This window comes from Vipera berus, assembly GCF_964194415.1.
Source record: "Vipera berus genome assembly, chromosome: 1".
NCBI classification, from domain to species: Eukaryota; Metazoa; Chordata; class Lepidosauria; order Squamata; family Viperidae; genus Vipera; species Vipera berus.
Genome location: NC_138202.1, coordinates 331389152 through 331409711, shown reverse-complemented (window position 1 = coordinate 331409711; position 20560 = coordinate 331389152). Strand labels below are relative to the sequence as shown.

Here is a 20560-nt window from a genome sequence, read left to right as displayed (position 1 = left end):
TCATTCTGCATCTTCCATGAAGCTGCAGAATTTTCTTTGGTGATTTTGCCAGTTTTATCAATACCCTTTCTTTTTTGGGAGAAAGGGGCTAGCCATTTTTTTAGATTTAACATCTGAAGATTTCCAGTTTCTTATGGATACACAGACTGTTGAACTGATTTCTAATCACTGTCTTTGTCTTGAATATATTTATAAGGATTTCACAAGCATCCTTTTGTAATTTAACTGTGTATTATTTTAAAGTTGTAAAAGTTGAAGCTTTTATTTTAAAAAGTAGCTTAAATGTTTATTCTATCATTTAATTTGTATTTAGTTATTGTATTGGCAACAATATGGCATGATAATAACAAACAGCTAGAGAATCCCTGCTGAAGGGCCCCTCATGTCATTAGGTGCAGTGGGAGTGGACAAGACGGCAGGAGTTCTCTGTTGTGACTCCCCTTCTCAATAACAACTTGCCCATCCAAGGTGAGGGTGATTCCCATTCATGAGCTCCTGGATGCTTACAAGGACTATTCCAAAGAGTCTTTGGGGATTAATTAATCTTATCATTGTATATTGTTTGAATGAAAATAAAATATTGCCATGTCCCCATACGTTAAAAAAAATACTCTTACATGGGGTGCTACTTATTTTTTGACATGACCATAACTTATATTTTGTGAAATGCATTAATATCTATATTCCACTTCAGTCCTATATATTAAGGTGGTAAATAAATTGCCTAATACTAAACTTGATTATGTTTTCTTGCTACTAGCATGTGCAATGAATTCTCACAGATATTTCAGCTATGTCAATTTGTGATGGTAAGTTTTATAATATAATTGTTATTTGTAAGGTACCACTTCACAATATAGGTGAATTTGCTCACATATCATTTTATTAATAGGAGAACTCTCAAAATGCTCCTCTTGTTCATGCAACATTGGAAACTTTACTTCGATTTCTCAACTGGATTCCCCTAGGCTATATTTTTGAGACCAAATTGATCAGTACATTAATATACAAAGTGAGTATTTGCTATGTATAAATTAATTTACTGAGAGCAAAAAATAGTTCTTGACTGTGCCTAATAAACAAGACATTGCATCTTATGTTGTTTTTTCTTCTTTTATAGTTTTTAAATGTTCCTATGTTCCGAAATGTTTCATTGAAGTGCCTGACAGAAATTGCTGGTGTCAGTGTGAGTCAGTATGAGGAACAATTTGTCACACTCTTTACTTTAACCATGATGCAGTTGAAACAGGTAACTTCCACCTTCAACTATTTTATATATATATATATATATATATATATATATATATATATATATATATATATATATATATATATATATATATATATATATATATATATATATATATATATATATATATATATATATATATATATATATATATATATATATATATATATATATGTTTCAAATGTTAACTATTTAGATTACCTTGCTAGGCCCCAACCATGGGGCAAATCTTTATTTCCTGTTTTCAGCCTATCTTGAAGGCTATCAAACAGGCAGTAGTCACACCGGACAATTCATATATTTGTGTAAAATATATATATATATTCAATTTTATTTTCCCATTTCTTCCACAAACAAGTCAACAAATATATCGCCATAAATACATACACGTAAGTTTGGGTGCTGCTCGTCCATTTCCCCTTTCACTGTATCCACCCTCCTTCTCTCTCTTTCCTCTTTTCTACTTTCTCCCTTTCTCCTTTCTTTCCTACTTCCCTCTTCTTCCTCTCTTCTCCTCTTTCCCTACTTCCTTCCCCCTCCTCTACTCTCTTTCCTCCTCTCCTTTCCTCCCTCCTATTCCTCTTCCGATACAATTCAGGGGTGATGTCCAAGCAGCTCCTCTCCTTAGATTTTCAATGTCTATATTAGGTATGATAATATCCTTATCTCATTTTTCTTCCATCTAAATTAGTGTTAGCTGTCTTTTAAGCATATTCTCTTTTTCACCCACTCATAAAATTTTCCCCAAATTTCATAATACTCTGACTCTGTCTTATCTTTAATTATCATTGTTAATCTATTCATTTCCGCACATTCCATTATTTTCCTGATCACCTCTTTTTCTGGAGGAGCTTTCAGTGCCTTCCAGTTTTGTGCAAACACAATCCTAGCTGCAGTGGTTATATGAATAATCAAATATGTGTTCTCTTTGCTATATTTCTCTGGTAAAATACCCAACAGGAATATTTCTGGTCTTAATTCTATACGTTGTTGTATCATCTTTTCTATCCATGATTTGATTATGTTCCAATAGGTTTTAGCTTCTGCACACGTCCACCACATATGATAGAAAGAGCCTGGTATTTGATGGCATTTCCAACATTTCATAGATCTGTCCTTAAACATTTTAGCTAGTCTTTCTGGAGACATATGCCATCTGTAGAACATCTTGTAAATATTTTCTTTATACGCTGTCGCCATTGTCAGTTTATAGTTTCTTTCCCACAATTGCTGCCATCTATCTAATTCAATTGTATATCCAAAATTTCTTGACCATTTTATCATTGACTCCTTAACTTGCTCCTCCTCTAATTCCCTATATACCGTATTTTCCGGCGTATAAGACGACTGGGCGTATAAGACGACCCCCTACATTTCCTGTTAAATTATAGGGTTTGGGCTATACTCGCCGTATAAGACGACACCAAATAAAAATTTAAAAACATCAGATTTGATTTTAATATGGTAATTTTAATTCAAATGCTTATGACATGCAGGTACTTAGTAGGAAAACTGTCACTTATAAACATAAGGCTGTTTGTCATCAAACATGTAAACATAAAACAGTGCAAGTGGATTAAACTTTAATAATAATAATAAAGTTGGAAGGGACCATATAGTTTCGGGGTGGGGTATCATCAGTACGCTGATGATACCCAACTTTTTCTTTCCACCGCAAACCAACCCAGTGATGCACTCAACGAGATGTCCCGTTGCCTGGAAGCGGTCCGGGTTTGGATGGGGAGAAACAGGCTTCGACTCAATCCTGCCAAGACTGAGTGGCTGTGCATATCGGCATCTCGGATAAACCAGGTTGTTCCACCACTAATGATGGGGGGGTGAGGTGTTCCCCCCCCCCCCGTTGTTGCGGCCCTATCTGGACCAAGATGCCCTACGCACAGTCACCCATGCGCTTGTGACCTCCCGGCTAGACTACTGCAACGCTCTACATGGGGCTGCCCTTGAGGACCACTCGGAGACTTCAGCTGGTGCAGAATGCAGCTGCGCGAGTTGTTATGGGAGTTTCCCGATACTCCCGTGTAACACCTCTTCTCCGTGAGCTGCATTGGCTTCCGCTTGCCCTCCGGGTGAGATTCAAGGTGCTGGTAATGACCTATAAAGCTCTAAATGGCTTGGGTCCGGATTATCTAAGGGAACACCTGCTGCCGGCATCAACTTCCCATCCTGTGCGCTCCCACAGGGAGGGCCTTCTTAGGGTACCGCCGGTTAAGGAATGCCGGCGGGTTATTCCCAGGGGAAGGGCGTTCTCTGTGGGCGCGCCGGCCCTTTAGAACCAGCTTCCCACGGAGCTTAGGACCGCCCCCGACCTTCGCTCATTTCGTAGGGACTTGAAAACTTGGGTTTTTTGAGCTGTCTTGCCCAGACTGAGGGGTTTTAATTATTTAATTAATGGGTTTTAGTTAAGTTCAGGGATTAATTTAATCTTAGTTTTAATCGATTTTAATTGTATGTGATGTATTTTAACTTTTAATTTTCCCTGTAAACCGCCCTGAGTCCTATGGGAATAGGGCGGTATATAAATTTAAATAATAATAATAATAACCCCCTGCTAAGGCAGGAAACCCTGTACCATTTCAGACAAATGGCTGTCCAGTCTCTTCTTAAAAACTTCCAGTGTTGGAGCATTCACCACTTCTGGAGGCAGGTTGTTCCACTGGTTAATTGTTCTAACTGTCAGGAAGTTTCTCCTTAGTTCTAGGTTGCTTCTCTCCTTGACTAGTTTCCATCCATTGCTTCTTGTCCTGCTTTCAGGTGCTTTGGAGAATAGCTTGGCTCCCTCTTCTTTGTGGCAGCCCCTGAGATATTGGATCACTGCTATCATGTCACCCCTCACCCTTCTCTTCGTTAAACTACACATACCCAATTCCAGCAACCGTTCCCTATTTTCCTAATTCACTTTTTCACTTTTCCTAATTCACTCTAAAGCTTTCCCTGCTCAGAGCCTTAAGTAAGACCAGCTGCCTGCAATTAGTGCAGGTTCGCATCCCACCAGGCTCAAGGTTGACTCAGCCTTCCATCCTTCCGAGGTAGGTAAAATGAGGACCCAGATTGTTGGGAGCAATAAGCTGACTTTGTAATAATGCTGCTTTTGGGGGTGGGGGTGAAAGCCCTAATAAGCAGGCATATACATAGAATGAAGGCTATTGCTAAGCACATTGATTTGTGCTTTAAATTGTAAGCCGCCCTGAGTCTTCAGAGAAGGGCGGGATATAAATGGGATTAAAAAAAAAGACCAAATGGGAGATCCGCTCCAGGTTTTCCAGCCAGCCCTCCCAGTTCCTGAGTCAAATGTGTCCTTAGAGCTAAGCAGCTGCTCTGACTGCAGCATTCCCCACCTGCCTTTCAAGTTGGGATAGACTACAGCTGCTCTTCAACTTTAGAAGGAAAGATGCCCAGACCCCAGCCTGTAAAAAATCACAGACTGCAGCTTCTTCTCCAATTGGTCCCGCTTTCCCTGCGCAGACTAAATGGGAGATCCGCTCCAGGTTTTCCAGCCAGCCCTGTCCCTAAAGTTTCAGCACCCAGCGTAGATGACCCCTGACTTTTGAGAAGATTTTCATGGGTTAAAAAGTCGTCTTATACACCGAAAAATACGGTAATAAGTAGCTATACATTTTTAATCCATTTTTCTTCAGTTCCCGTATTTCATCTAAGTCTGTTCTCCCCAAATTAAAACCATCTTTTTAGCATCTTTTTGATATCTAGATTGTATTTGCATTCTCATGTACCAATACATCTTTATTCCTTGTTCCTCTAATTGTTGTTTGGTTTTCAGTTTCCCTGTGTCTGTTAGTAGGTCTTTATATCTTATAATGTTTCGCATTGGGGTATATTAACACTTCCATCATTGAGAGCCAATCTGGAAAACTCAAGTAATTCTTCCTCTTTATTTTCTCCCAAACCATCAATAAAGAATTCCTGATATGATGTCTCTGGAAATAGCTGTGTATTCTATTTTTCCCATACCATATGAACACATGCCATCCCAATCATACGTCTTGTCCCTCTAATGTCAATAATCTAGTATTCCTCAGTAAAATCCATTCTCTCATCCATGACATTACTGCAGCCTGGTAATATAATTCCCAATTAGGTAAGCTAAACCCACCTCTGAGTCTTGCATCCTGTAACATTTTTAAATTAATCCTTGCCTTTTTCCCCTGCCAAATATATTTCAAAATTATTTTATTTATTTTATTCAAAATATTTCTTTTCCAATCTTATTGGTGTTGTTGAAAACAAAAAGAACAATCGTGGTAATATATTGATTTTGATTATTGCAATCCTGCCCATTAATGATAGTTGTACCTTTTTCCATTTATCCAAATCTACTTCAATTTGTCTTTTCAATTTATAGTAGTTATTTTCTTTAATTGTTGTACATCTTGCTGTCAGGTGAATCCCCAGATATTTTACCTTCTTTACAATCTGTATCTCTAACTTTCCCATCAATTCTTTTTTTTTTTCAGTAATATTTTTCACTAACATTTTTGTTTTATCTTTATTAATCTTCAAACCTGCTACCTCACCAGAGAGGAGTTCATTATAGAGTTCCAGCATTACATTGCCTAACAGTTCCTGCAATGTTCTATATAGTTCCGCTGGTAGCCCATCTGGTCCTGGTGTTTTGCCATTTTTTGTTCTTTAATTGCTTCTGTTAATTCCATCATTGTTATTTTCTCTTCTAGTAGTTTTTCAAATTTCTCTGGTACTTTAGGTATATCTGTTTTTTCCAAGAATTGTTTTATCCTATCATCTGAAACTGCTTGTTGCTTATATAAATTCTCATACTATTCCCAAGCTATTTTTTTCTTTTCTTCATTCCGGTGTTGTAAAGTCCCCTCGGCATCTTCCAGTTGTTTAATCCATCTCTTCTCTTTCTCCTTTTTAATTTTATATGTCAACCATTTCCCTGGTTTGTTTGCATGTTCAAAAAAATGTTTGTTTAGCTGCCTTTATTTTCCTTGCCACCTCTTCATTTTCTATTAAGTTCATTTTATGCTTGTTCAACTCCATTAAATTTTTTATCTTTTTGTTTTGTGTATCTTTCTGTAATTCTTTCTCAAGAGTCTTATATTCTTCCTCCAGTTTTCCCCTAATTTGTCTTTTCTGTTTATTCTTTTTCCCCATATAAGATATAGCAGGTCCTCTCATGTACGCTTTCGCCGTATCCCAGAAATTTTGAAGTGAGGTATCTTCTGTTCCGTTTTCCTTAAAGAAGAAAGTCATTTCTTTTTCCATATATTGCTGGAAGTCTTTTTCATTCAATACAATTTGATTTAATGTCCATCTTGTTCTTTTTCTTTTGTCCTTTCCATGTAATTGTGACTGCGCTTGTTTCTATGTTTATATTTTGTGCACTTGTAAATAAGTCTATTGATGTCCATATCATATCTATTCTCGACCAGGACAGATGCCTGTTAGAATACAATGTATATTGCTTCTTTTCCGGATATTTTTCTCTCCAAACATCTAGTATATTTAATTCGTCCACCATATTATGAAAAGATTTTGGAAGTGTTCTCCTTAGGGTGTTTTTTTTTGGTCGTATTATAATCCAGCCCGGCCTTTACAATAACATTGAAATCTCCAATCATACATATGCTTTCAAATTCCACTATTATTTTCTGGTGTAATTTTGAATAGAAATTTTCTTGGTTTTCATTTGGGGCGTAAATAGCTACCAATAAAGTTTTTTTACAATTCATAATTACTTCCACCATTAAAATTCACCCTTCTTCATCTGAGTATAACAATGTAGTTTGTATTGCTTTTTGAATATATAATACCACACCTCTTTTACTCTGATCTGCAAGTGAAGTATATAATTCTCCAAATTTTGGATATTCTAGTAGATTTTTATGTTGTTTCTTAATATGAACTTCTTGTAAGCAAATTATGTCCATTTTTAATTTCCCCAATTTATTTAGTGTTCTTTTTCTTTTTATAGCCAAATTTAGTCCATTTACGTTTATCAAAATTGCTTTTATTTCTTCCATGATTATTTATTTGAAGTTTTAGTTGCTCTCCTTATTCTCATCTCCCTTTGTTGTTTTGCCTCTTTTGCTCTTGTCCCTATACTTACTGCGTTGCTTCTCTGTCTCATCTCCTTGCTGTCTGATTACTCTTTCCCCTCTCAGCCTTTCTTCTTCTTGCTGCCCAAAGTATTGATCATAGAAAAGTTCTGCTTTCTCTATTGTGTCCAGTCTATGTCTCTGTTCTTGCCAATTTATCATTACTCCTTCTGGTATTAACCATCTAAAATTTATACCTTTTTTAATTAAGCATTTTGTCAGAAATTGATACTCCTTTCTCAGGTCTCTCATTCTTCTTGGGATCTGTTTTAACATCACTATCTCTCTTCCTTTATATTTTACTTTAACATTTCTCAGCTTCTGTAGTATATCTACCCTTAATGCTTTTTTAGTAAATCTTATATGCACCTCTTTGGGGAGAGTATTTCTCATTGCATATCTAGTGTATATTCTAAATATCTCATCTATATCATTAATTATCTTTTCCTTGCTTTCCTCCAATGCTTCTGCTAATATTCCTGCCATTACATCTGTTAGGTTCTCTCCCTTTTCTTCTTCAACATTTTGGAATCTTAAATAATAATCAGCTCTATCCATCTCTAAAGCAATGATCATTTTCTCCTGGTTCCTGTCTGTTAATGTAAGTCGGTTATCAATCTCCTCTAGTCTCTTATCTGTTAATTCAATTCTTCCGCTTGTTGCAATCTTTGTTCATTTTTCTCCATCAGTTCTTTGACCTCTTTTAGGTCCTCTTCTAGTTTGCCAATCCCTTCTTTGAAGTCTGTGTGTAGAGCCACTATCATATTTTTCAATTCCATGTTGGATCTATCTTGCTGCGTTGTGTTGTCCAGTGATTTCTGTGCCACCGGACTCTGTGATATTAGGGCAGCTGTTGCTGGGTGTGTTGTGGTCTTCTTCATTTTCTCCTTTAGTTTGTAATCCAAATGTCGATGGGGTATTATAATCCAAATGTACTCCAAAAAAAAGGAGTACGAAAAATTTCAGCGACAAATAAAGGTGAGTACAAAGGGGAAAGGAAAGAAAAAGAGAAGGGAAAAGCCAAATATCCTTATATCTTAAAAAAAAGAAAGAAAGAAATTAATCCATACAGGTTACGCTCTTTGTTCCTTTTAGAGTCTCTGTGCCTTAGTCCAAAAGAAAAAAAATCAAAGTAAAAAACAATCAACCATTCCGCAAACTAAAAAAACAGACTCTGTAAACTTCTTATCAGTGAGTCCAGCAGCTGTCATTCAAGGTCACTTACTCTTCCTTTTTTTCTTAAGCTTCAAGTGTATTCTCAGCCAAAATCTGCCTTCCATTGTTATCCGACGCTGCAGTTCCAGGAGAGGAGCAGTTTAAAAATCCGCTCCTCCCCCCCCCCACTTTTCCACGGCTTCAAATTCTTCTTATTTCCCCATACACAAACAGTTTCCAGCATTTAAGGATTCTCAATCTTTTCACCCAGGCAATCCTCCAAACATACTTTCAAGATCTTCCAAATGGCCACCCTGGCTTGTGACGGCTCGCAATGACCGTCTGACAGCTGCTGGTCCAAGAAGCTTCCGTCAGCTCTCCAGGAGGTTGCAATCCCTCCTGTGCTGCCAAAACTGCCTCCCTTCTTCACCGTCCCTACAGTACAGCTCTGATCTGCCTGAAACTCAGACAGATCCCCCAAACAACTGAAAAGCAACAATCTTTCGGGAGCTTCCAAAGGATGTCCTCCCGCCACGGCGCTGGCCCCACCTCAACTATTGATCTTTTCTATTTGCTTGTTAAATAAGTAGCAGGTTTCTTTGTATTTATCCTGCTTACATTGAATAAGCTGTTCTTGGCTTGTTTAAAAGCATTTTCCCTATAGAAGCCTTTTTTTTAATCCTGACAAACTGCAAAGGCTTTAATACACAATTACACATTAATAATTTTACAAAATGTTAAGTGCATGGTAATATATGGGCTGTATTCAGACTCTGTCTTGAGAGGAGATAATCATTAGCTTTGGGCTGGACTTTGATGTAAGACCTGAGGTCCTTTTGGCCCTAAAATGCTTCAGAGTGTAACTCCTAATTGAATTTGTATGGTACCCAGAATCATTTCTTACGAATGAATAGCTATATAAATTTGATTTATAAATAAAAAATTGTAAGGGGTTAAGTTTCTGTGCCATTCAAAAAAAGCCAGGACTGTGTCATTTAAAATCTATTACGAATTTATTTTTCTAGTCCACCTTCCATTTAGAACTATTTTATTGACATTAACCTTACTTATTATTGCTATTACCAGTGCTTTTTTTGTAAAAGAAAAAGGTGCCGGAACTCACACATGTCATACAACCCGCCTTACCTACCCTACAAGATTCCATCCAAAAAAAGGTGCCGGAACTCCGTTCTGAGCGTTCTATGAGGAAAAAAAGCCCTGGCTATTACTATCAATTACTACCAGAAAATCTTATAGCCATGTTTACCCACAGATAGCTTATTAGGTGCAGTTCCTGCTCACAATCTGCTGAAATTCTGTCATTAGAAATTGTTACCTCTGACTTATGTAGCATCTGGTCCACTTAGAAGTTCTCCTGGTTCAAAGATTGATATATCCATTCAAGAAATTTTATAGAGCGTCCCAGACTACCAGCTTGGATAGATTTTATTCTTCAGGGACCTATTTTAATCATGTTTCTGTTCTGGGCTGTTGCAGATTTTATTCATAAACTAAGCTTTAATAGCTAGCATTTCCTGATCAATCACTTAACTTAAGAGCATTATGTCATTTTAGTTAAATAATCAGAAATATATTTGTGTTACTGCACGGAGAGTTATTTTATTGATTGAGTTTGCTTGTGTGCCATTCATTCCCGAAGGCCTTGACAGTTTATAAATATATAAAATAACGATGATATTCATATAAAAAATACAAACACTATGTGCCTGCGAACCCCAGCTGCAATTAGAATACCCTTCTCCAGTGCAATTAGAAAACAATTTTACTAAAATCTAAGTGGGACAGAACCAATTAAATAGGACAGAGTTCCAAAGAGCAGAGGGCTATTGAAGGTTGCTGATAGATCCAAAATTGTCCAAGATTAGAGAAAACCTCTTGAGCAAGGGGTTTATTACATCTTGATTAGAGGTGACAGGAAAGAAGGATTGATTACTGACTGGTGGCAATCTGCTAACTCATGGGAGGCTTTGACCAACCTTGAAGAAGATCCCATCCACTGTCTTGGTACTCACAGACATAAAATAATTCCACTTCATAAGACAAGATCCCAGTCATCTCTACAGGTGCTGTCCAGCTGGAATCCAGTTCTTCCTCATGTTTATAAGTGGTTTTGTCTGCCAAATGCTGCAAGAATTCTTCAGTGATTCTTCAAATGGTCTTGATGAATATTCTTCTATTGAAGGGATGGAGTCATCTTAAAAAGGCCAAAGGGTAGCATTAACCAGCGTCATAACTGTCGCAAAATGCTTCCTTTTTGCTGCTTGAATCACTGCTATATATACACCAATGTAAGCTTATCCTTGCACAGATCAGACTGTAGATAGATGTTCCCCCAGGGACATTCTAGGCATTTTTGCTACTTGATTTACCTAAACTGCTCAGTAATGAGTGAGTTGCAATGAATCTGCCAACAAGAGATACCCCTCCAGTACAATCTAGTCCAACACTCCCAAGGATTTACCAAATCCTTGGGAAATTCATCAAAAGACCTCTAAAAAGCCACAAAATCCATAAGACAGCTGCAGCAGGCTGATTTAATAGGTGTTCCTCTGCTGCAGGGGGGAGTAGCACTACAAAATTCCATAGTATAGTGTGAGATCTCTCATGTGTCAATGCCAAGGTTGCCATAGCAACCATGAATTCCAGAACCACTCCAGACTTCCTGCTGAAGAAAGGTAGGTTCAAGTCCCCCATTACTTTATCTGGGAAAACTCCACCATCATAACAATCAGGCAAGCTCAGGAGTAGGTGATATAGTAGTAGCAGTAATGCACAACCAGCAAACCGAACTGGCCTCTCTAGCCCAGACATGTCAAACACAAGGCCCGGGGGCCGGATCCGGCCCGCAAAGTGGTTTCATGTGACCCGCAAAGCCATCCTGGAAACAGTGAGGGAACGGCCCCCACTGCCCTGGCCCTGGCCCAGAGACCCTCCTTCCACCAAAGACCCTCAGATCTGTCCCACTCCTGCCCAGGCCCCCATAGGCACCCTTGATGCGAACGATGTAGAGCTGGCCATGCTCACCCAGTAGGCCATATGCACTCTAGCCCCGCCACGCCCAAAATCAGCCTTAACATTATATCTCTGAATAGTATACTATCTTTAGCTGAAAATACATGTAGGACTTGCAAGTGGACTGAAATTTTATTCCTCTCAGTTGAATTATTTAATAGCTTCAATTCAAAGAAAAGTAAATCAGAATGTTTAAGCAAAGCTTTGTTACAATAAGTGTGAAAATATTAGTTGTCATTTCTGAAGGGATATACTACCTTTGAAGTCTAGTTTTGTGTATGTAGATAAGAATTTTCATGAGTTTCTCAGATGAAAGTTGGTTAGGAAGTATTTTATAACTCCAGGGCAGCCTTCCTTAACTGGGGTTCTATGGGAGATTATAATTTTTTAAAATATATTTTTTACCTTTATACACCGTACAATGCTAGTACTCAAATTTTAATGCTCTGACACTCAGTGGCAACCTGCTGTTTTGCTATTATAATCATTGTAAAACAGATTGTAGATTAGAAGTGAATTGTATATCGAAGTTTCCATATTTTTTTGCAAATTTTATGTAGGGATTTACTGAGGTCAGAAATTTTTTTCAAAGGTTCCTTGAAGATGGAAAGGTTGAGAAAGTCTGCTCTGGGGAATAAATACAATGTACAGGTGAAACTCGAAAAATTAGAATATCGTGCAAAAGTTCATTTATTTCAGTAATGCAACTTAAAAGGGGAAACTAATATATAAGATAGACTCATTACATGCAAAGCAAGATAGTTCAAGCCGTGATTTGTCATAATTGTGATGATTATGGCATACAGCTCATGAAAACCCCAAATCCACAATCTCAGAAAATTAGAATATTGTGAAAAGGTGCAATATTCTAGGCTCAAAGTGTCCCACTCTAATCAGCTAATTAAGCCATAACACCTGCAAAGGGTTCCTGAGCCTTTAAATGGTCTCTCAGTCTGGTTCAGTAGGAATCACAATCATGGGGAAGACTGCTGACCTGACAGTTGTGCAGAAAACCATCATTGACACCCTCCATAAGGAGGGAAAGCCTCAAAAGGTAATTGCAAAAGAAGTTGAATGTTCTCAAAGTGCTGTATCAAAGCACATTAATAGAAAGTTATGCGGAAGGGAAAAGGGTGGAAGAAAAGGGTGCACAAGCAGCAGGGATGACCACAGCCTGGAGAGGATTGTCAGGAAAAGGCCATTCAAAAGTGTTGGCGACTTTCACAAGGAGTGGACTGAGGCTGGAGTCAGTGCATCAAGAGCCACCACACACAGACGGATCCTGGACATGGGCTTCAAATATCGTATTCCTCTTGTCAAGCCGCTCCTGAAGAACAAACAATGTCAGAAGCGTCTTACCTGGGCTAAAGAAAAATAGACCTGGTCTGTTGCTCAGTGGTCCAAAGTCCTCTTTTCTGATGAGAGCAACTTTTGCATCTCATTTGAAAACCAAGGCCCCAGAGTCTGGAGGAAGAATGGAGAGGCACACACTGCAAGATGCTTGAAGTCCAGTGTGAAGTTTCCACGGTCTGTGTTGATTTGGGGAGCCATGTCATCTGCTGGTGTTGGTCCACTGTGCTTCATTAAGTCCAGGGTCAACGCAGCTGTCTACCAGGAGATTTTGGAGCACTTCATGCTTCCTTCCGCAGACTAGCTTTATGGGGATGCTGACTTCATTTTCCAGCAGGACTTGGCACCTGCCCACACTGCCAAAAGCACCAAAACCTGGTTCAATGACCGTGGGATTACTGTGCTTGATTGGCCAGCAAACTCGCCTGACCTGAACCCCATAGAGAATCTATGGGGCATTGCCAAGAGAAAGATGAGAGACATGAGACCGAACAATGCAGAAGAGCTGAAGGCCGCTATTGAAGCATCCTGGTCTTCCATAACACCTCAGCAGTGCCACAGGCTGATAGCTTCCATGCCACGCCGCATTAATTGCTGCAAAAGGGGCCCAAACCAAGTACTGAGTACATATGCATGCTTATACTTTTCAGAGGTCCGATATTGTTCTATGTACACTCCTTGTTTTATTGATTGCATGTAATATTCTAATTTACTGAGATTGTGGATTTGGGGTTTTCATGAGCTGTACGCCATAATCATCACAATTATGACAAATCACGGCTTGAACTATCTTGCTTTGCATGTAATGAGTCTATCTTATATATTAGTTTCCCCTTTTAAGTTGCATTACTGAAATAAATGAACTTATGCACGATATTCTAATTTTTCGAGTTTCACCTGTAATGTCTTTGTTTATGTATGTTTTATAATGTCATACACAAAAATAAGAGCATTGGCAGGACTTAACTGTTCAAAATTATAACTACATTTTACTTTCTTAGATGCTTCCTTTGAACACCAATATTCGACTAGCATATTCCAATGGAAAAGATGATGAACAGAATTTCATTCAGAACCTCAGCTTGTTTCTTTGTACCTTTTTAAAAGAGCATGGCCAACTTATAGAAAAACGTTTAAATCTGAGAGAAACGTTAATGGAAGTAAGTTCCTTTTTATTTTTATTCACATCTATGTCAACTTGATGTGGGGAAGAAATACTAAGACTTGGTTTGATGACAAGATGTAAAATAGACCAGGTTGCTTATTTCTATTCCATTTTAGTTTATCTCTCTATCTCATAAGTTTGATTAAAACTTGAGAGCTGGGAGTCAACCACAATGGCAGTCCTACCATGAGTAGGAAAGTATTTTTCTGTCAACTTGGCAATTGTTCCAGTCCAGATATGTATCTTCTACCTGATCAGTGCAGATACTGTAACTGTGCGTAAGAAATTGTAAACTTTTTTAAAAAAAAAATCTGGCACCTTTTTCATTTTTTAAAATATTGTTATCTTGAGTGTTTCAGAGATAAACACTCTCTGAAGTGTATTACCAGATGAACAGAGTTAAGGTATTTGATTGTTTGGTGATTTGGAAGCGGGGAATGGGCTATCCTACGATGAAAACAATGCATTTAGCTTCATAGTATAAGAACTTGGTTTACAGGAAAAGATATGAACATTGCACAAAAGCCATTTTGCTTTCAAATTTTAAAGGGAAAATCTGGGACTGCACATTGGAAATGATAGGACTATATGCAGCTGGTAGCATTGATTATACTTGCAGGCGCTTCTTATGGGCCTCAGATAAGGGAGATATAACTCCTGAACATATCTATCTGGGTTTGATACAATCAGTCATGGAATCCTGTTGGACCATCCCTGGGCATGGGAGGCACTGTTGTAACCTTACCTCTCAGGACAGTTGTGATGGTGTTGTAGAGATGGCAGTTAAGCCTTATTTTGTGTAGTTCCTCAGGGATTAGCATTTGCCCCATTCCCCATGAGGCATTAAATGAAATAATATTAGTATGGGCCAGATATCAATATACAGTTGTTAGGTGATATTGTGGTGAATCTGTCCCATTGCCATTAGGTGGCTATTAGATTATGGATGGGAAGAAACTTAACAATGACAAGACCAGATTATTTTGGATTCAACCACCTTATATTTTTGGAGGATCTCCATCTTTACTGATGGAAATGCACTTTGCTATACAAATTTTGCTCATGATTTGGGAGTCCTCGTGCTGCCTTTACTCAACAAGCAACTGAAACCACAACTTGAAGAATGTTTGCATAGATGCATCTGGTGCATAATCAGGATGTCCTTCTCCAAGTCACTCATGACTTAGTCACCTCTCACTTGGACTACTGTACATGGGGTTCCACCTGGAAACCAGAGCTTAATCCAAAATGCAGTGGCACAAATTTATTTTATCTATTTATATCATATTTACATCCCACTGCAGTTATATGCAGAGTCTCATCTCTGATTACCTGCTGGCTTCTAGCAGTTCAAGATATTGACTATTATCTGTAAACCTCTGCATGACTCAGAGCCTAGAAACCTACAGGATTGCCATTCTCCAGTTAAGTGATGTCATATGGGATGCTTTGTGGCTACCTGGCTACCTCTACATTCTGATGATAGCATTCTTCACAAAATTTGCATTGATCTTGTGATAGATTGATTTGTGGACACCCTTCAAATATTGTCTTAATTTTGATTGATTGTGGAGTTGTTTCCCCAACATGGTTCCATATTTCTTGAATTATTTTTTTCTTTGTTGTTTTAAATTGCATTCATTTAATGTTGTACGTTACCTGGAGGCACTTCTATGATTAGGCAGCTTATAAATAACTTGATTGAATGCATGAATGAAACTGCCTGCCCTGATTTATGAATTCTTTCACCTGAACATGGTCCTTTTTATTTTTCTGTTGCTTTTAGTGATTGGTGTGGATAAACTATTAATTGGTGGTTGGTTGGTTGGTAGTTTCTGAAAAGGTAAATACAGACAGATTAGAGCAGAACCAGCCTTTTCTATTCACTCACCTTATCTATGGTGATTTGCAATTTAATGCAATAACTTAAATGAAAAAAAAATGCTGGAATTCTATGAGATTTTAATGTATTCAGTTTCAGCAATTTTCAAATTTTCTTTTTGGAACAGGTTGTAGGTACGATTTCAGAGCAGTTTCATAAGTACTTCATTTTAGGGATGCTTTAAAATAATCTGAGCAATTTCTAAATCTTTTATTAATTAAGCTCCAAAATAAATTTATATTAGGCTCTCCATTATATGTTGCTGGTATCTGAAGTAGAAGAAACTGAAATCTTCAAGATTTGTCTGGAGTATTGGAATCACCTGGCTGCTGAATTATATAGAGAGAGTCCATTTTCAACATCAGCTTCTCCATTGCTATCAGGCACTCAGCATTTTGATGTTCCTCCCAGGAGACAACTTTATTTGCCTGTCCTGTCTAAGGTAATTGTAATCTCCAGTTTATTTATACATTCTGTAAGTATGAGTTTACTGCAATGCCCTGCTATGACTTAACCGTGTTTTCCCTGAAAATAAGCTCCAGTCTTATGTTTTTTTTTCCTTCAAAAGTGGCACTAGGTCTTATTTTTGGAGGAATCTCTTACCCGCTTACCTCAGGACCGCCACAGCCAGGCCTCCCATGCGCTGACACCTATTGCGCCGCCGCCTGACTTCTGCAGGCATTCGCAGCAGGAGGCCACGTGATTCTTTGCGCTAGGGCTACCGCTTGCAGTAGGATGTGGCATGTCATGCCGGTACCGCCACTTGCACATGCCACACAGCCTCCTGCCTTGAGCAACGGCACCAGCACAACACACCACACGGCCTGCTGCAAGCAGCAGCACTGGCACAATGCACCATCCAGTGGCCTGCAGTGAGCGGCAGCATCGGTGCCATGCAGCCACCTGCTGCTAGTGGCCATAAGTGGGTGCAGAAGAAGTCAAGCAGCAGCGTTGGGCAGTGGGAGGCCTGGCTGTAGCAGTCCTGACGTAAGCGTATTCATGGGGTAGCTCCACCCTCACCCTAGCTTGATTTTTATGCATGCGCCTCACCCCATTTCGTACAACCAGACAGTGGGACAGAATGGGCGGGGTCTTAATTAGGGCTTATTTTGGGGGTAGAGCTTATATTAGACACATGTAAAACTCAAGCTAGGGCTTATTCTCAGGATAGGTCTTATTTTCGGGAAACAGTAGTAGCTATGGGTTCCTGAAGATACATTTTATCTTGGACTCTGGATGGTGATTTGCTACTCCACTTGTATGTTGTGTACAATTTGGGGGGAGGGGCTTCTGGACTTACAACTCCTACTTGAAGAACTAGTGATGCTGTAATCAGGGAGATTTTTGTACAACTGTGCTAAGTATATTTTTTCCTGAATTGGGAGCACCTGGTTATGATAACTCAAACTTTAGTCACTTCTCAGTTGGATTATTGCAACATACTCTATATGGGGATGTCCTTGAAAACCGTACAGGTTTGATTTGTTTCAGAATGCAGTAGTAGTTATGGGATTTCATCATTATACATATGTAACACTTCTACTCTGCAAGCTGCACTGTGTCCCTACAGGCTTCCAGGTGCAATTCAGGATGGTGATTAACATCTATGAAGTCCTACATGGCATTGGACTGGTTTATTTGTTAGATTGGCTTTTCAAGCGTATGTGCCTATCCCACACGTTCCAAAAGAAAATACATACTCCCTGTTTCTGAAGCAATGTCACCTATGAGATACAGGGGGCATGCTTTTTGGTGTTGGCCCTTTTCCTATGGACCAGTCATTTCCAATCCCCCCAATACTACAGTTGACCACAACCCCATAGCCCTTTAAAGGCAGCCGAGATTTGGATCTTTCCCTGTCAAGATGAGTAGAATTCCCAATTGAAAAGATATAATCAGTTTTAGTTCTGAAGGTCATTTAATTGTTTTAGTTTGTTTTTGTGATGCACATTTTTTTATCTTTATATTTTTATTTAATACTGTACACTTCCCAGAGTCATGTTTTAAGTTTGAGAGCTGTATAAATATTTGAAAACAATAACATTTAAATAGGTGAGGTGGAAAAGAGAACTTGATGGGGTTGTAAGTGTGATAGTCACAGGTACACAGCCACCCACTAGTAAACGTTAAGGATTCCGGGTATATGAATTTTGTGCCACAGCAAATGAGGTTTTTGGTTGCTTTTCATAGAAATAACTTTTTATCATTACAAAGAAAAGCATTTGTCTATATTAAGGAATAGTATCAGTATTTGGTAAATGCACATCAAGTTTGTAATTTAGTTTTCAAATATTCTGTACTGCAATACTCAACAATAAATTCTCAGCCATTAGATGGTCTCTGTCTTATCTGGCCTATCAGTTAAATAGTGATGTGAAAATCTGATTTACATACTATGTTTTTTAATATATATGTATATGTATATATAGGTGCGATTATTGATGGTTAGCCGCATGGCAAAACCAGAAGAAGTACTTGTTGTAGAAAATGATCAAGGAGAAGTTGTTCGAGAATTTATGAAAGATACAGACTCTATCAACTTGTACAAGAACATGAGAGAAACACTGGGTAAATTATATTTGCATAATTATTACCTTTCATTCTGCTTTCTTAAGAAAAAAAATTCCCAAACTAAAATATGGAAATTTATACTCTTACAGTTTATAGGAAGGGATAAATTGTTTTTCCATTGACAGCCATAAGCAAAGCCAGTGCATAGGTTATATCATTTTAATAAGCAAATTTATTTTAGCCATGATTCTGTACATTGAAATTTTTGTTACAGGTGTTTATGAGTTTAATTATGATTGTTTATAGTTTGCATTGGTCTCCCTCTACTCTGAAAAAAATTAGCAAATTTTACAATTCACTTTTAGTACTTCATTAAATATTAGTGAAGAATGATATTCTGCATTCCTAGTACTATCAACTTACTTACATTATTTCTTCCAGTTTATCTTACCCATCTGGATTATGCAGATACTGAACGAATAATGACAGAGAAGCTCCACAATCAAGTAAATGGTACTGAATGGTCATGGAAAAATCTCAACACCCTGTGTTGGGCTATAGGTTCAATAAGTGGAGCAATGCATGAAGAAGATGAAAAAAGGTTTCTTGTAACAGTAATAAAGGTATAGCAATACATACAGTCATTAGTAGCTTCTCAGGGAACTTTATCTTTTGTAAAAAGAAAATCAACGTAAGACAATTTTGCAAATACTCAGCTGTATCAGGAAACTCTGAATTTCTAATAAGGCTTAAATCTTGAGAAGGTTGGTATTGTTTTCATGAAAGTCAAACACCAGTATTACAACCTCACTGGTAAACAGCACTTTGAATGCCTTAAAGTCCAAATACACCATCTCATTTAGCCATCTCATTTAGTTCCCTAAATTGGAAGTGAAATAGTGGCTAAGCAGTGACTGACAGAGAGGTTGCAAAGTTCACTGGTTGTAGCCATCTCATTGAGATAAAGTTGTCCCATGCAACTGTGGCAGTGATATTGTTCTCAGGCACAAATTTGGTTGTAAGTGCACATTATTGGATTTTTTTTAAAAATATATATATTGCCATCCTATTTATGAACAGCCACTAAGCAACATAACAACTAAGCAAGGGGTAGCTATATAGGATAGACAGTCTTTTAAAAAAATTTCTTTACTCAGTATTCATTATTCAGACACAAGCTGCTGGAAAGAGTATATTCTCTATTAAACTTTTCAAGCAGGGCTGGTCCACTTGTTGGGGACAACACTGGGAGAGTTATCGATGACTGCTCTTAGTCTTTGGAATTTCTGTGAGGCTTTCTGTGTTATTCTAGGAAGCAACATTTTTATTCAAGTATCTATGCTAAAACTGATTATTAGGTTCAGTTGAATTTGTTTGCTGTGGTGTTTTATTGGTGTGATCTCACTGGTGTACTTTTTAGTACATTTGAAATCTTCAGTTGGTTAATTCGTATATTAATGAAACTTAGAACATTTTTATTCAAGCATATTTTTATGCTAAAACTGATATATTTATTAGGTTCAGTTGAATTTATTTGTTTATTTCACTGGTGTACTTTTAAAGTCTGAAATCTTCAGTTGGTTAATTGGTATGTTACTTAAATTTTCATTATGATGGACTTCTGTTACTAGTTACTCAGAGGATTTGTCTTATTATATATTCTTTGTTGGTGCTACATTAATTAGGTCAGAGTATCAAGAAAAATGTCTTCATGTTTTGCATATTTGCAGCATTTTTTACAAGATGAGGTCTCGGCTATTCATTTACAAGCATTTAATTTCATTTATTTTACCTTATTTTTAAATTTTTTCTGCAATGCTGCTCTAACAATTTTTTATCATAAATAAAAATGGACCTTCTTATGAATCTTGTGTTTCTGTAGGATCTTCTTGGACTTTGTGAGCAAAAAAGAGGAAAAGATAATAAAGCTATTATTGCATCAAATATAATGTACATAGTAGGGCAATATCCAAGATTTTTGAGAGCCCACTGGAAATTTCTGAAGACTGTCGTCAACAAGCTATTCGAATTTATGCATGGTAATATGTCTAGAATTCAATTTGGATTGTGTAATAATAAGTAATGTTAAAATCAGTAACAGTTACTGCTTTTCTATTAAA

General features: G+C 37.7%; 1 protein-coding gene across 6 annotated transcripts in view; it reads left to right on the top strand.

The window, feature by feature from the left end:
- The window catches only part of XPO1 (exportin 1), a 70669-nt gene that overhangs the window by 30073 nt on the left and 20036 nt on the right, over positions 1 to 20560 (top strand). For all 6 annotated transcript variants that reach the window (XM_081313730.1, XM_081313729.1, XM_081313733.1 and 3 more), the window contains 8 exons: positions 761 to 809; positions 893 to 1012; positions 1121 to 1249; positions 13884 to 14042; positions 16174 to 16371; positions 18359 to 18497; positions 18882 to 19063; positions 20323 to 20479. In XM_081313730.1, the coding sequence (XP_081169856.1) occupies positions 761 to 809; positions 893 to 1012; positions 1121 to 1249; positions 13884 to 14042; positions 16174 to 16371; positions 18359 to 18497; positions 18882 to 19063; positions 20323 to 20479 (1133 nt within the window). The remainder of the gene's footprint in view (positions 1 to 760; positions 810 to 892; positions 1013 to 1120; positions 1250 to 13883; positions 14043 to 16173; positions 16372 to 18358; positions 18498 to 18881; positions 19064 to 20322; positions 20480 to 20560) is intronic.